General features: G+C 41.8%; 1 protein-coding gene across 1 annotated transcript in view; it reads right to left on the bottom strand.

The window, feature by feature from the left end:
- Positions 1 to 13,582: 13,582 nt before the first annotated feature.
- Positions 13,583 to 15,650, bottom strand: part of nrp2b (neuropilin 2b) — a 100,695-nt gene continuing 98,627 nt past the window's right edge. Inside the window, exon 17 of the mRNA XM_063005387.1 lies at positions 13,583 to 15,389. Within this exon, the coding sequence (XP_062861457.1) occupies positions 15,088 to 15,389 (302 nt within the window). The 3' untranslated portion in view covers positions 13,583 to 15,087. The remainder of the gene's footprint in view (positions 15,390 to 15,650) is intronic.

Here is a 15,650-nt window from a genome sequence, read left to right as displayed (position 1 = left end):
TCGTCAAAGTGCAAGTGATAAGATGCATACGGCTGCTGCCCACGTGTCGGAGGGGGCGTGGGTTAGCTTCGTTCTCCTCAATCAGAGCGGGGATCGGCATTGTTGGAGAGGAAGCATGAGGCAATCGGGCAATTGGACGAGCTAAAATGGAGAAAAAGGGGAGAAAATGCATAAAGAAAAATATAAAAATAAATACATTCAATCATATTAAAGAAAATCTTTGCATGTTATCAGTAGCCATTGGTCAAACAGAGTTTGTAAGTGAGCGAGACAAAACAAGTGTCATATATAAAACCTAACTGCAATAGATTTTTTTAAAGCAGTGCTAACAACAACCACAAACCAAAAAACAAACAAAAAAAACATCCTGTTGTTGATACTGCTATTGTTTACAGCTACCACGGTCTGGCAGACAATGCTGCTCCAGTTTACCCTCAGTCAACTCCTCCAACTTTAACAGGTAACGAGGCAGATCATGACACCGTCACGTCAGGAGGAGTGTAGCACCTGCATGAACAGAAAGGGTGTAGAAAAGGGACAGCGCAGAAATAAATACTAGTTGTTGCAATATGAAGCTACTCAGAGTGCCTGTGACAATGCAGTAAAGTAAAGTGGAAAGCAAGTAAACCAAAAAGAAGCCTTAGACACCAAACACAGGTGACACCCCACTGCACCAACCGGCACTGTCTGCGCCCAGCGTTTGGTCCAAACATGGGGTCTGCTCTGGAAAACGGGCTAAATCAGGGCAAATCCCAAGTAATGCTGGCAGAGAAGCTGGCAAATCTGTGAGGGAGGAACCATAATAAATAGAAACACTTCCACCTGGAGCAAACTGAGCCTCCATGACTCATCTGCCAGCCAAATTTGGGAAGGCAGAAGGACATGGTTCCGGAACTGAGCCACACCGTCAGCACATTAGGTACAATATGAACAGTTCTGAATGTGTGAACAGGGCGTAGACCCAGCCATGTGCACAGTGTCTGTTTACCCACACCGCTGGGAACAGTAGTAAATCCTCTCCAGTGATGACTGTTATACTGCACTTTATAGGAAGCTGTAGCAATCCCCTGCCTCACACACACACACACACACACACACACACATAGTTCGACATACCAAAATAAACCACAAAACACACAAGTGCTATAAAGGCTACACACACACACACATACACACATATAGCATACCGTAAGTGTAAACCAGTTATTGATTCATGCATAGGAAGTTAAACCCCACATGTAACCTTACACAAACACATTTTTTAGAAAAGGATGCAGCTCCAGCAGGCTGGGATTGATAAACGTTATGCAGGTTTGTCTGAGCAGAAAAGCCATAACCACTGGGGGGAAAAGGTAATGATCGCCCACCACAGGCCCTGTGGTAATCTGGAATGTTCCACTCTTCAAGTCTGCTGTTATTAAAACATGAAGAAAATTCACAATCAGTCCAGAAATGTGGGAAAGTGTTGAAGAAGAGGAATTTTTTGAGGTTTGTGGACACAAAGCTGTAGGGATGGTGGGTTGCTGCTTTAATGGACTCTTAAAATCCTAAAGGAGATCCAGATTGTAAAATAAATAAAATGAGTCAATGGCTGGCCTCACAACTCAACACAATAATTACAAGGTGTGTGTGTGTGTGTGTGTGTGTGTGTGTGTGTGTGTCTGCTTAATTGTCTAATGGGCCTAGATGGCCAGTTTCATCTTGGCCAAAAAAGCTTTTATTTAGGTCAGTGTCTTTTTTGTTAGTGCATACTGTAACCAAATGCTTCTTAAAATATGGGGACACTTCCTCATCAATCCATGGCCAAAGACACCAGTGCTGAAAACTCGACCTCACATCTACACAGACACGCGATTGGCTGTGTGTCTGTAGGGGGAGGGACAGTGGCTAAAACAGGGTTTCAAATCGCTGGGTAATTATGTTCTCCTCTGACCTGTTGAGGTGCCTGCATGGGGGCGGATGATCTTGGATGGCAGTGCGTGGCTCTCCACCCATGATACTGCGACTTGTGAGACCCTGTCCCTGGCAGGTGAAAAAAATATAAAGGATTAATAATAAAATCAGTTATGGAATTGTCCTTGGAAATGTCATTTATTAATCATTCATTCATTGTCTGTTGGACCACTGCTTTATCCTGGTCAGGGACACACACACAGCAATTTTTAGTTTTACTACAATTGACCTGACTGCATGTTTTTGTACTTGTAGGAGGAAACCAGAGCACCCAGAGGAAACCCGCGTTGGCACAGGGAGAACATGCAAATTCACATTGGAATTTTTAAGCTTATATGTACACTCTCACTTACTCACTTAGGGTTGGGGGGGGGTGCTATCCCAAGGCACACAGTAACACCCTGGACGGGGCGCCAGTCCATCGCAGGGCAGACACATACACACACATACACACACACACATTTACCTATAGGACAATTCAGTATCTCCAATTAACCTGACTGCATGTTTTTGGACTGTGGGAGGAAACCGGAGCTCCCGGAGGAAACCCACTCAGACACGGGGAGAACATGCAAACTCTGCACAGAACCCAGGAGCTTCTTGCTGTGAGGCGACAGTGCTACCCACTGAGCCACCGTGCCGCTCCTTATATGTACAGAAGGGGCAAATTAGTGAAATAGTGCTCTTATTCAGGTGCAATGATCTAGCCACTGATTTTCCATTAACGGCTGTGTATAAAGTGATCTTACCTGGGTTGCTGTCAAATGATGGGAAGACTGGCAAGTACCAAAACTGGAGAAAAAATAAACCCGCATTAAAATTAACTGGCAAGTTGCGAGTCGATGTGTGGGCTGTGCTTTTAATTACAGCATTTGCCAAAACAGTTAAAATATCACAGTATTGAAAAAAAAGTTGGTTCTTAAGTAAGCAACAGCTGACATGGCATTATTGCTTTTGTCAGTGCCAGCTGTTTAAAATCATGAGCCTACTACAAGAAGCAAATGTTATGCCTCCGATGTAATGAGAAACATGTCGAAATGTGATTGAAGAATAAATTGCGAGCCTGAAACCGATGCCGATCCAACAGTGCAGTCATGCATTCACAATGACGTTCCTAAGGAAAATAATGCAAATGAGGAGAGAGAGGATTCACAGTCAAACTTCTTTATTCTGTACTTTTACAGAAGTTAAATTTGACATCTTATTCATTACTTCACATTTCTTCTTAAATGGCATGAAAGGATGTGAGGGGTTAGAGATACAAGTGAGAAGCTCGGTGGTAAACCATAAAAAATCAGAAAACAGTCAAAAAGTCTGACAAATAATTCTCAAACTGCCTTTCTTTTTGTCTCTCTCTCTTTCTCTTTCTCTCTCTTTCTCTATAAAAATATGAGGCAATGAAAATGATGTCTACTTTGGCTATCCCAAAGTAACACTAGCAGAATAAAATTATGCATTATTTATATTGCAATTAAGGACCCTTCTAAAATTTCATTTTTTTCCCTTCCACACACAGACATGCTTTTCTCTCACTCTGTCTCTCCCCCGTTTTCTCATCTCTCTCTCTCTCTCTCTCTCTCTCTCTCTCCCTCTCTCTCTCTCTCTCTCTCTCTCTCACGTGCAACCATAATCATAGTTTAAGATCTGAATTTGATTATCTTTTGAATAAATAATCAGCAGAAAGGATGAAATATAGTGATAATAAAAGAACCCATTTTACAGCTTTACTACAATACTAAATTTCTACTTTTTATTAATGGCATAAAATGCATGAGCACAATTCTATAAAAAATATGTATAGAAGACGAGAGTTTAAAACATACTTAGTTATTATTTAAAAATTAATCCTGGAGAATAGGATAGGCACAATTTTAATGTTTAATAAAATGTTATCCTGGCAAATTATATCCATGCTTATAACCTACTCACATTAATAAATAATATGATATTATATTTATTCATGGTCTGTTTTACCACTGCTTTGTCCTGGTCATGGTCACCATGGGTGCAATTCACTGGGCAAAAGGTAAAAAACACCCTTGCCACATGGCACACACACACACACACACGCACGCACGCACGCACGCACGCACGCACGCACACACACACACACACTGGGGCAGTTGTAGTCAAGCGGTTAAGGTACTGGACTAGTAATCAAAAGGTTGCTGGTTCAAGTCCCACAACTGCCAGGTTGTCACTGTTGGGCCCATGAGCAAGGCCCTCAACCCTTAATTGGTTAGACAATATACTATCACAGTACTGTAAGTCACTTTGCGTCCACTAAATGCCGAAAATGTAAATGTAGGGCGATTTTAGTCTCAGCTCACATCTCAGCATGCCTACTGGATATCTCACAATGTATGTCAGCTCATCATCTAAAACTCAATCCCAGCAAGACAGGTCTCTCATTCCCGGAGACCAATCACCAACCCAGCACCTAGTCATCTATTTTGATAACTCCCAGATCAGACCGTCTGATAATGTAAGAAGCCTTGATGTTGTCCTGGATAACCAGCTGATCTTCTCTTCTCGTGTAGCCAACATGACAAGATTGTGCCGGTTCCTCCTCTACAACATCAGGAAGATTCAGCCATTTCTCTCCATGGAAACCACTTAGACTCTTGTCCAGTCACTTGTATTCTCATGGTTGGACACACACACACACACACACACACACACACACACACACACAGACACACACACACACACACACACAGCTAGGGCAATTTTGTCTCTCTAATTAACCTGACAGCATGTCTTTGGACTGTGGGAGGAAACCAGAGAACCAACAGGAAACCCACATGGACACAAGGAGAACATGCAAACTCCCCACAGAAAGGATCCAGATCACTCCACCTGGGAGTCAAACCCGGACCTTCTTGCTACCCACTGAGCCACCATGCTGTTTCAGTATTTAACTATTTAATTGGGTAGCACTGTCTCCTCACAGCAAGAAGGTCCTGGGGTTTGATTCCCAGTTGGAGCGATCCGGGTCCTTTTTGTGTGGAGTTCGCATGTTCTGCGTGGGTTTCCTCCGGGAGTCCAGGGTGTTACTGTGTGCCTTGCGCCCATTGAAAAGCTGGGATAGTGTCTGGTGATTTTCGTCACTCAGTGACTTTCATATTAGTACAGTAATAGGATGCCACTGTTTCTAAAAGGGTCAGTTTATCAAATAATTCATCTGCTAGCACAGTCCTGGTTAACTAAAGTGCTGTATCTAAATTGTGGACTAAAAAAAATTGAATTGAAAATATCTAAATGCAAACACAGCTCAGCTCCTGAGTGAGATGTCATACAAGTTCAGGAAGTGTGTATATCATTACGTTGTCCGGCCATTTGTAAAAGCCACTGACAGGATAGAAAAAAAAGTCTTTGGCAGCCGCACAGAATCTATTTTCCTTCTTAGACTTTTCTGAATTGTCTGAAGAGACAGGCATAAAATTAAGATCCCCGTGCACAATGCAAGGCATCAGCTAGAGCAACATAAAGCACATTACCACTGGACTTTAGATCAGTGGAAACTAATTGTCTGCAGCAGTAAATCAGCCTTCACCATCTGGCAGCCTGGACTTGGTGAATGCCAGGAGAACAGTAGCTGTCTAAATGAATAGAGCTTTTAGGAACTAAGAAAACGCTGAACACTGATGAGTCTCACATTGCTTTTACACACCACACAAATGACTCCTTAAATACAAATGCACACACAGCTTTTTCTATTATCAGTGATTTATCAGTCTATAGAGATGTACTGTACTGGACCGATCTCATCTCTGTTTGCAGTACAAAATAAAACACTCGAATTAATAATTTAATTTGATTATTAGAATGTACCACACCTAAATGTACCTACACCTAGAGCAGTGGTAGCTTAGTGGTCAGGTATTCGTTAATTAAATAAAAGTGTCTACTAAATGCCAAAAATGTAAATCCCACCAAGATTTTGGGCAATTGTACACTGTAAAAAATGAGGTGTTAAAATTACTTTAAAAAATTAAGGCAATACTTTTCATGGATCTTTTTGAGTTGAATTAACTTTCTGTTCTATTAAGTAAATGGAACCTATCTAAGCCACTTAAAATATACTTAAATAAATTATCACAGTATAACTAAATCACTATGTTGAGACAACTTAAATATTTTGAGTGGGGGGGGGGGGGGATTAAGTTAAATCTACTCAGGTTTTGTAATAAATACAACTAAATAAAGTCAAAATGAAGGACTACAAATTCAAGTTGTACCAACTCATTTTTTTAAGTTCTCCCAACATCCATGCAAACTATTGCCTTCATTTTTTTGCTTTTGTATTTCTTAAAATACAAGCACGCTTAAACTCAAAAAATTAATTTCCAGACATCAAATATAGCGATTCAGCTCGCTAGCAAAACGGCATTACCAAACTACATAACCACCTCCCATCTTTGTCCACACATCGAGTTCGTGTCCTAGCATTTAGCTAGCGCTCCCTAGCTAGCTAGCGAGTTCGGAAATAGGACTTACCGAATTACGTTTACCCAGACTAAAGTATATTCATATATAGCGATTTAGGTTAACTCCTCTGATTAAGATGCATACGAGCACCAAAAAGCACAACATTTAAGGTTATCAACCTTGAAATATGAGAAGCAGTGGTTCAACAGAAAGTTTAACTACAGGAAAAATGAGCTCACAATTTAGAAAGCAAATCAGTTAGCCAGTTGTGGCTTTAATGTCGACATACATCTGCAAATATACTCTTACAAAGTTATTTTACATGTAGAAATTAGGTTCTGACATACTAATATTTGAGGCATGGCTGGATTACTGACCGGGCCCTTGAGGTCAGGGGGCCAGACTATCCTTAATCCGTCCTTGATTTGAGGTGATAAGAAACTTACCTTAAATCAAACGTTTATGATGGCGCCCGTTGCAGCTTGCCTCTCTCTATGTAATTGGAAATAAACCTATTTAAGTTTCACACTGGTGGAGGATGTTTTTTCTCAAGTGCAGTGTTAATATAAATAAGAATTCTACCCAGTTTAAGTGACTTATGTAAAAAAAGCAGCTTTGAGGCAGCACGTTGACTCAGTAGGCAAAAAGGGTCTGTGTTTCATTACCCGGCTGGATGGCAAAGGTCCTTTCTGGGTAGAGTAGAGTTTGCATTTTCTCCCAGTGTCTGCGTGGGTTTCCTCTGTTTGTACAGATTAGCTGTGATTAATGGTTACATTACAGTTTTTTGTTTTTTTTACTATTGATACAGTAATTTTAACTGATAGTTCAACTTCTGTGACCACATTATATTAACTGCATCATTCTGTATGGCAACAAAAGAAACTGTGGTATTATAATGATTAAAAACCTTATTAAACCTCCTCCACAACACATTCAGAATGTCTCTCCTTTTCAAATTCACAATCTCCTAAAAATTCTCTGGAATCTTTTCACTGGCTTTGTGTAAGATGCTAAATGAATCCTGTGCTATGAAAGTTCCCCAGGGGTCAGCTGTCGGAGCACTCTGACGTCCTTATATATAAAACATAAGGCAGACATACATTTAAAAAATACACAGCACGACATTATTGTCCTTATTGTGACATCATGTGAAAATGATTTTGTCACGCACATGCTTTCTGCTTCCTCGGGGCACGGCTGTGACACAGTGTGAATTGCCTCTCATTATCATAGTGTCACGCTAATTTAGAGGAATGGTAGCGCGAAGCCCTGGCTTTATTGTGTTATTGGGCTCCAAGCTGTGAAAATACAATAAAAAGTAATTACCCACATGGAGTATTAGATAAACAGCAAACAAACATATTTTTGTATCTGTCAGGGTTTGAGTTTCATCACGAGAGAAGTTCTGTTGAGAATCTATTGAGGTTTTCTTTGACTATGATTGGTAAAATCTATTGAGGATGGAAAAATAACATAAATCAGTAATGTAGAGGATTTATATAGCAGAGCTTATGAGAAGCAGTGCCAGCCTTTGCCTTTAGAACATATTTAATCCTCTCTTACAAGTCCTGAATAATTGTGCTGGAATACTGAGCTGTTCCTTAAGAAGAAAGTCTTCCAATTTTCAAGGGATGGAATAAATTGAGATGTAATTAACCGTCTGAGCTTTAGAACTTTCCATAAGTATTTAATTAGGTTTAATTCTGCTGACTTAAAGGTGCTTAAATGCTTAAGCAAAAATAGGTGGTAAATGGTGTATTTGGTGTACAATAGGAGGGGACACAGTCAGTAATCAAACCACTCAATTGACCCAAAAATGATCGAATCTCAGCTCTGCCATCCGGCTGGGCTGGACAGCCACATGAACAATGATTTGCTGTTGTTCAGGGATGGGATGAGCCAGACCAGGGTTCCTCATAACTGGTGCAATAAAGACCCCTGCAGTCAGAGTTGAGGAATAATGCTGATCAGGGTGTGGCTCTCTGTGCACAAGGCTGATCTGCATATGAACTCGCCTCAAGCAGGTGAAAAGAGGCAGTCGGTACTGCTCATGTGTCGGAGGGGGCGTGTGTCATTTGTGAAGCTCCTCAGTCAGCAGTGGAGGGTTGTATCGGTAGAGCTAAAGCGTAACGCAATCAGGGTAATTGGATACGACTAGATTAGGGGAGAAAATTGGGGGGAAAATCAGAGAAAAAAAAAAAAAAAAAGACCCAAAAATAACTAATTAATTTGTTTACCTTTTTAATGCTGTTTGTGCCATTGAAATGGCAACCAAAGCCAAGTCGTACCACTACATCCTATAACTTCAAGTACCCGAGTGCCTTAAACCTCAAATTGACCTTCATTATGATGAATGGACTGGGAAAACAACCATTAACATGTTCTTACTCTGTCTGTACTCTCTACTTCTTCATTTGGGTCTCAGTAACTCTGCACGGATGCTCTATCTCCCTTTCCCAGCCTCTCACCACTGACAGTGTGCAGCTCCCTGCTCCTTCCTCTTTAGGCTCTCGAGGTTGTGGGCTGATACTGATTTTAGGAAACATGATGAAAGCTTACTAGATAAAAGGTAAAGCCCTTAAACCAATGTTTTTGTTTTTCTATCCGAAGATCAGAGAGTGCTCAGGTATAGTTATATTGCTGTCTCTGTGGAAGACTGGAACAGGAAGAAAGGAAGGAAAATAAATTAAGATGAATTAAGATCACATAGTAGGGCAGGTCAAACCCTTTGAGAGATTATAATTGGCTTCTAAACAAATAAGGTCTGGTTTGATGAGTAATATGGCCTTACGGGGAATGGAAATGAAAAAGAAAGACTGGAATGTCAGGGAAGTGAGTTGCTGCCTTCAGTTGCTGATGAAATGTTCAGGTAGGTTTCAATCTGAGGAATTAGCATTTTCAAATATTTATTTATTGAAAATAATACAAACAGTAAAACATTGGCATCAGTTTGATTTTCAATTTGTTAATACACAAATGATTAGGAAAACATTGGTGAAACCAATAAACTGAACGGCACCAGAGTGGTACTGCTACACTAAATTCAAGTTTTGGTAATATTTTGAAACATGCTCATATTTGATGATAATTTTTTGTAGTTTTGTGTAATTGTTTATTTATCTTGTTTAATGTTTAGTCTAGTTAGAGATGAACTCAGACAGCATTATGACAAAATGGCCAATATTGATTAATGTCTATGTACTGTATATTGTTTCTGTCACCTAAATTAGTGATCAATAAAGAAGTCAACACTTCAAAAACTACAGTATTGGCAATATATCTATATATCTATATATCTATCTATATATATATATATATATATATATATATATATATATATATATATATATATATATATATATATTCTATTTGTTTATTAAAACATTTTTTCCCATTTACTCCCAATTTAGTGTAGTCAATTTGTCTTTTGCTGCTGGGGGATCCCTGATTGCAGTCGAGGTGGGTATATTGCTGCTCAGGCCTCCTCCGACCCGTGCACAGCCCTTAGCGGAACCCTCCTTCACACATGAATTGTGCACAGGCGCCTCTCTATCTGCTAATCAGGGTCCTTACACAGCGTTTGAAAACCCCACCCACATAGTCCGGTCATCCCGCCCAAGCAGAAACCTGTCTGCTGCAGGCACTGACAATTATGCCTCCTAGATGGCACCCAGCTGACCGGAGTTCAGAATCTCGGCACTAGTGTGCTAGTGGAGCACATTATTGACAATATTGATGGAAATCTATTTTTAATAAAAAAAAAAAGTTATTATTTTTATTTTTTTATTTATTTTTTTTATTAATTTTTACCCCTTTTTCTCCCCTTTTAGCGCATCCAATTGTTCAATTAGCATCGTGCTTCCTCTGTGTCTATGCCGAACCCTGCCCTGACGGAGGTGATTGAAGCTAACCCGTATCCCCTCCGAAACACGAGCAGCAGCCAGATGCATCTTTGCCACCCACACATTGACGAGTTTGGCGCCACCTAGCGTTGCATGCGGAGAGACACACCCTAAGGGCACCCTCTCCCATCTCTGTGTAAGCGCCTCCAATCAGCCGGCAGAGAACGCAATCGCATTCTGACAGAGAGAGACCCACATCCGGTTCTTTGTCCCACCCCCCACATGAGCAACCGGCCAATCGTTGCTCATACAGTGTATCACAAAAGTGAGTACACCCCTCACATTTCTGCAGATATTTAAGTATATCTTTTCATGGGACAACACTGACAAAATGACACTTTGACACAATGAAAAGTAGTCTGTGTGCAGCTTATATAACAGTGTAAATTTATTCTTCCCTTAAAATAACTCAATATACAGCCATTAATGTCTAAACCACCGGCAACAAAAGTGAGTACACCCCTAAGTGAAAGTTCCTGAAGTGTCAATATTTTGTGTGGCCACCATTATTTCCCAGAACTGCCTTAACTCTCCTGGGCATGGAGTTTACCAGAGCTTCACAGGTTGCCACTGGAATGCTTTTCCACTCCTCCATGACGACATCACGGAGCTGGCGGATATTCGAGACTTTGCGCTCCTCCACCTTCCGCTTGAGGATGCCCCAAAGATGTTCTATTGGGTTTAGGTCTGGAGACATGCTTGGCCAGTCCATCACCTTTACCCTCAGCCTCTTCAATAAAGCAGTGGTCGTCTTAGAGGTGTGTTTGGGGTCATTATCATGCTGGAACACTGCCCTGCGACCCAGTTTCCGGAGGGAGGGGATCATGCTCTGCTTCAGTATTTCACAGTACATATTGGAGTTCATGTGTCCCTCAATGAAATGTAACTCCCCAACACCTGCTGCACTCATGCAGCCCCAGACCATGGCATTCCCACCACCATGCTTGACTGTAGGCATGACACACTTATCTTTGTACTCCTCACCTGATTGCCGCCACACATGCTTGAGACCATCTGAACCAAACAAATTAATCTTGGTCTCATCAGACCATAGGACATGGTTCCAGTAATCCATGTCCTTTGTTGACATGTCTTCAGCAAACTGTTTGCGGGCTTTCTTGTGTAGAGACTTCAGAAGAGGCTTCCTTATGGGGTGACAGCCATGCAGACCAATTTGATGTAGTGTGCGGCGTATGGTCTGAGCACTGACAGGCTGACCCCCCACCTTTTCAATCTCTGCAGCAATGCTGACAGCACTCCTGCGCCTATCTTTCAAAGACAGCAGTTGGATGTGACGCTGAGCACGTGCACTCAGCTTCTTTGGACGACCAACGCGAGGTCTGTTCTGAGTGGACCCTGCTCTTTTAAAACGCTGGATGATCTTGGCCACTGTGCTGCAGCTCAGTTTCAGGGTGTTGGCAATCTTCTTGTAGCCTTGGCCATCTTCATGTAGCGCAACAATTCGTCTTTTAAGATCCTCAGAGAGTTCTTTGCCATGAGGTGCCATGTTGGAACTTTCAGTGACCAGTATGAGAGAGTGTGAGAGCTGTACTACTAAATTGAACACACCTGCTCCCTATGCACACCTGAGACCTAGTAACACTAACAAATCACATGACATTTTGGAGGGAAAATGACAAGCAGTGCTCAATTTGGACATTTAGGGGTGTAGTCTCTTAGGGGTGTACTCACTTTTGTTGCCGGTGGTTTAGACATTAATGGCTGTATATTGAGTTATTTTGAGGGAAGAATAAATTTACACTGTTATATAAGCTGCACACAGACTACTTTTCATTGTGTCAAAGTGTCATTTTGTCAGTGTTGTCCCATGAAAAGATATACTTAAATATCTGCAGAAATGTGAGGGGTGTACTCACTTTTGTGATACACTGTATAGCCACTCAGCTTCGAACCGGTAAAGCAAGGCTGGATTCGATACCACGCTTCTCAGAATCCAGCCCTGGTTGCAGCGCGTTTCTTTTTACCGCTGCGCCACCTGAGCGGCCGCATAAGTGTGTTTTTTAAAGAAAAGGTTTACTTTTTTTTTTACAGCTTTTTTTTTTATTTAAACCCTTTTCCCTATCCTTTACACATGACAATTAAATGTATTGTTTTGTGTTTATTTTAGTTTCTGTTGATTTTTTCCGTCACACATTATTTTGAATTTCAGATCATGGAATTGCTGTGCTGTACACTGATTTTTATACAGCTATTACACAGAAGAACAAATCACTTTCATCAAATTTTACGAATTTAATACTTCATTTAGAGCATTCAAATCTTGAAAAGGTCAGAAATCTTTGGCAGTTTATGGCTGATTTGCTAACATTACCAACCATCATCCATGTGCAAGAATTTTTTTCTATTTTATTTTATGCATTTTCTCCCTTTTTCTCCATTTTAGTGTAGTCAATTTGTCTTCCGCTGCTGGTGGATCCCTGATTACAGTCGAGGTGGGTATATTGCTGCTCACGCCTCCTCCGACCCGCGTGCAGCCCTAAGCAGAACCCTTTTTCACCCATGCACTCTGCACAGACGCCTCTCTATCTACTAATCAGGGTCCTTACACAGCGTTTGAAGACCGCACCCACATAGTCTGGTCATCCCACCCTAGCAGAAACAGTAGCCAATCAGTGACTGCTGCAGGCACTGCTAATTATGCCTGCTAGATGCCGCCCAGCCGACCGGTGGCAACGATGAGCAAGGATTTTAAAGAATTATCAGTACAGAAATATAAAGGTTGGTTATGTATCTGAAATCTTACCTCTGCCATCCAGCCACAAACTACCAAGGTGGCGCCCAAAATCCTTGCTCATCGTTGCCACCGGTCGGCTGGGTGCCATTTTGTGGGCATAATTGGCAGTGATCAGATTGGTAGTCTGTGGCTGGATGGCTGAGATAAGATTTCAGATACATAACCAACCTTTTTATTTCTGTGCTGATATCTTGCAGGGATAATTGGCAGTGCCTGCAGCAGTCACTGATTAGCTATTGTTTGTGCTAGGGCGGGATGACCGGACTATGTGGGTGGGGTCTGCAAACGCTCTGTAAGGACCCTGATTAGCAGATAGAGGCGCCTGTGCAGAGTGCATGGGCTTTGTACTACAGTTCCGGAGACTTATTGAAACTTTAATAAGGTGTTCTGCGATTAAAGCTGTTATGTGTTGATAAATAAACTTGTTTTTTTATTTATTTATTTATTTATTTAAGTATAGTAACGTTTGCAGGCGTCTAGAAGCTGCCATCCACGTTTTTATCCACCTCAACAACCTAAAAACATTCACATCACACATACGTACTATTTATTTATCCTTTATTAAATAATAATAATAATAATAATAACAATAAAAAGAACATTTTCTGTACAAAGTCTACAAAGAGAACATTTCTGTATAATCTGACCAGTGCCGGGATGTCCATGTCTTTTGGTGTTGGCCCCCTGTCCCAGACAGAAGAGGTAATACTTTCACAGCTCTGCAGCAAAGCTAAACAGGTCAGAGCTCCAAGGCACTTGAAAAGAGTCAACAAAGTTCAGTGACAACAGAGCTGGACACACCGTCTTTCTCTCCGAGCGATCCTTATCGGCTGCTGCTTTCGGCACATCCTAATCAGTGCACCTACGAGCCCCGGCTCCCAGCATGCCTCTGTACGGGACGGCGGGAGCGTGTTGTTTTTATTCCGCTCACTCTCCCTCGTCATGGTGAGACAAACATGCTGTGAAATTTCAATCCGTGTTTGTGTTTTACAGCAAACCTGCTTTTGTGGTGTAGCTGACCTTTACTTTTCAACAACGCATCAAAACAAGGAGACAGTCTGAACTGAAAGAAAGCATAAGGCCCGATTCTACCAAGCTCCTGAAGTTTTTAAATCCAAGAACTAGTGTTTTACAATGGCTCTCATCCAAATACAGTTCACTTAAGGCTCGGCTGTGGGTCCGTGTAAGAGGTTTGGGATTTTTCTTAGCACCTTCGGTAGAGTAGTTCTGTGCTGTGTTCTTTTCCTTTAGCGTATGGGGTAAGTGAAGGAAATGCAGACGTTCTCTCCACGCGTGGATGAATTAGCTTCCATTCTCTTTAGTCTCTAACACTCTTGAACCAAGTGGCTCCGATTTCCTCGCAATCCATAGGTTGCAAATAAATAATTCTGAAATGGTTCACACAGTGCTTCACCATGTGTACAGATCCAACAATCAAATGCTAAAAAAAACAAAACACGATAGACGAGCTGTAATACTTAAACCTAATGCACTGGGTCAAAGACTTTTTAAGGTCCAAATGTTTCTTCATCTACCCGCTTTAAAAAACAATGTTGCACAACATAAACAGACTGAACGTGAGCGTAAGCTTAAGACTGGCAAGAAATTTGACACAGCGTAAAACGGTGTGATGGCTATGGTACAGAGCAACAACTCAAGCAGATGTGCATAAAGACACAGGTCTAAAACTAAACAACATGTCCACAATCTTCTAGACCACGTCTTTCACAAATGGAGGCAAAGACTTCACAAGCAATGATCCGTCTACAAAGTCCTAATGCCACTCACTTCTAACTCCCATTAGATCTTTTTATATCTTTACAAATCTATACTCATATACACTTTCCTTAATTTGCTTCGTTATATTTGGGATAGGCGTTCAGTTGATATGTGTCGATATTTTCTTTCACACCTGCCGAGCGATCTGCTGCGAGCATGTGCTTCAACGAATCGGCGATCTGCTCAGAGTGGAGCGTGGCAGGAGAGTGAGGTTTAATCACAGTCTTTGACTAAGCTGTAGAGAGGCCAAAACGTTCCAGCAGGTCTTTATGCTTCTGAGCAGCAGCGCTGCTGGTTGATGACTTTTTGCTTGATGCCGTCGTACAGCTCGAAGTTGTAGTTCTCCAGTGTGGTGGAGCTGCGTGACGAGAGGCCGTTGTAGGAGCACGTGCAGTAGAGCAGCAGACCGGCACACACCGCACCCAGCAGCACACCCAGAGAGCTCATCACGATGATGGTGACCAGGATGGGGTCAAGCGTTAACAGCCAGGCGTTTTCCTTCTCGGAGACGCGTGTTACCGGAGGTGTCCGCGAGGGCATGGGTGTGCTCCAGGCTGAGAACGAGAAACCTGTGAAGAAGAGAGACAGACTTTCAACCAACTGTTCATTATTCACAATAATTGTCTATAAATTCATTCATTCATTTTCTTATCCGCTTATCCAATTAGGGTCGCAGGGCTGTGCTAGAGCCTATCCCATTCTTTCAATGGGCGCAAGGCAACACCCTGGACGGGACACCAGTCCATGGCAGGGCAGACACACACACACACACATACACACACACACACACGCAATTCAGTGTCTCCAATTAACCTGACGGCATGTTTTTG

This window comes from Trichomycterus rosablanca, chromosome 12 (genome assembly GCF_030014385.1).
Source record: "Trichomycterus rosablanca isolate fTriRos1 chromosome 12, fTriRos1.hap1, whole genome shotgun sequence".
Taxonomy (NCBI): domain Eukaryota; kingdom Metazoa; phylum Chordata; class Actinopteri; order Siluriformes; family Trichomycteridae; genus Trichomycterus; species Trichomycterus rosablanca.
This window is presented reverse-complemented; position numbering and strand designations above follow the sequence as displayed.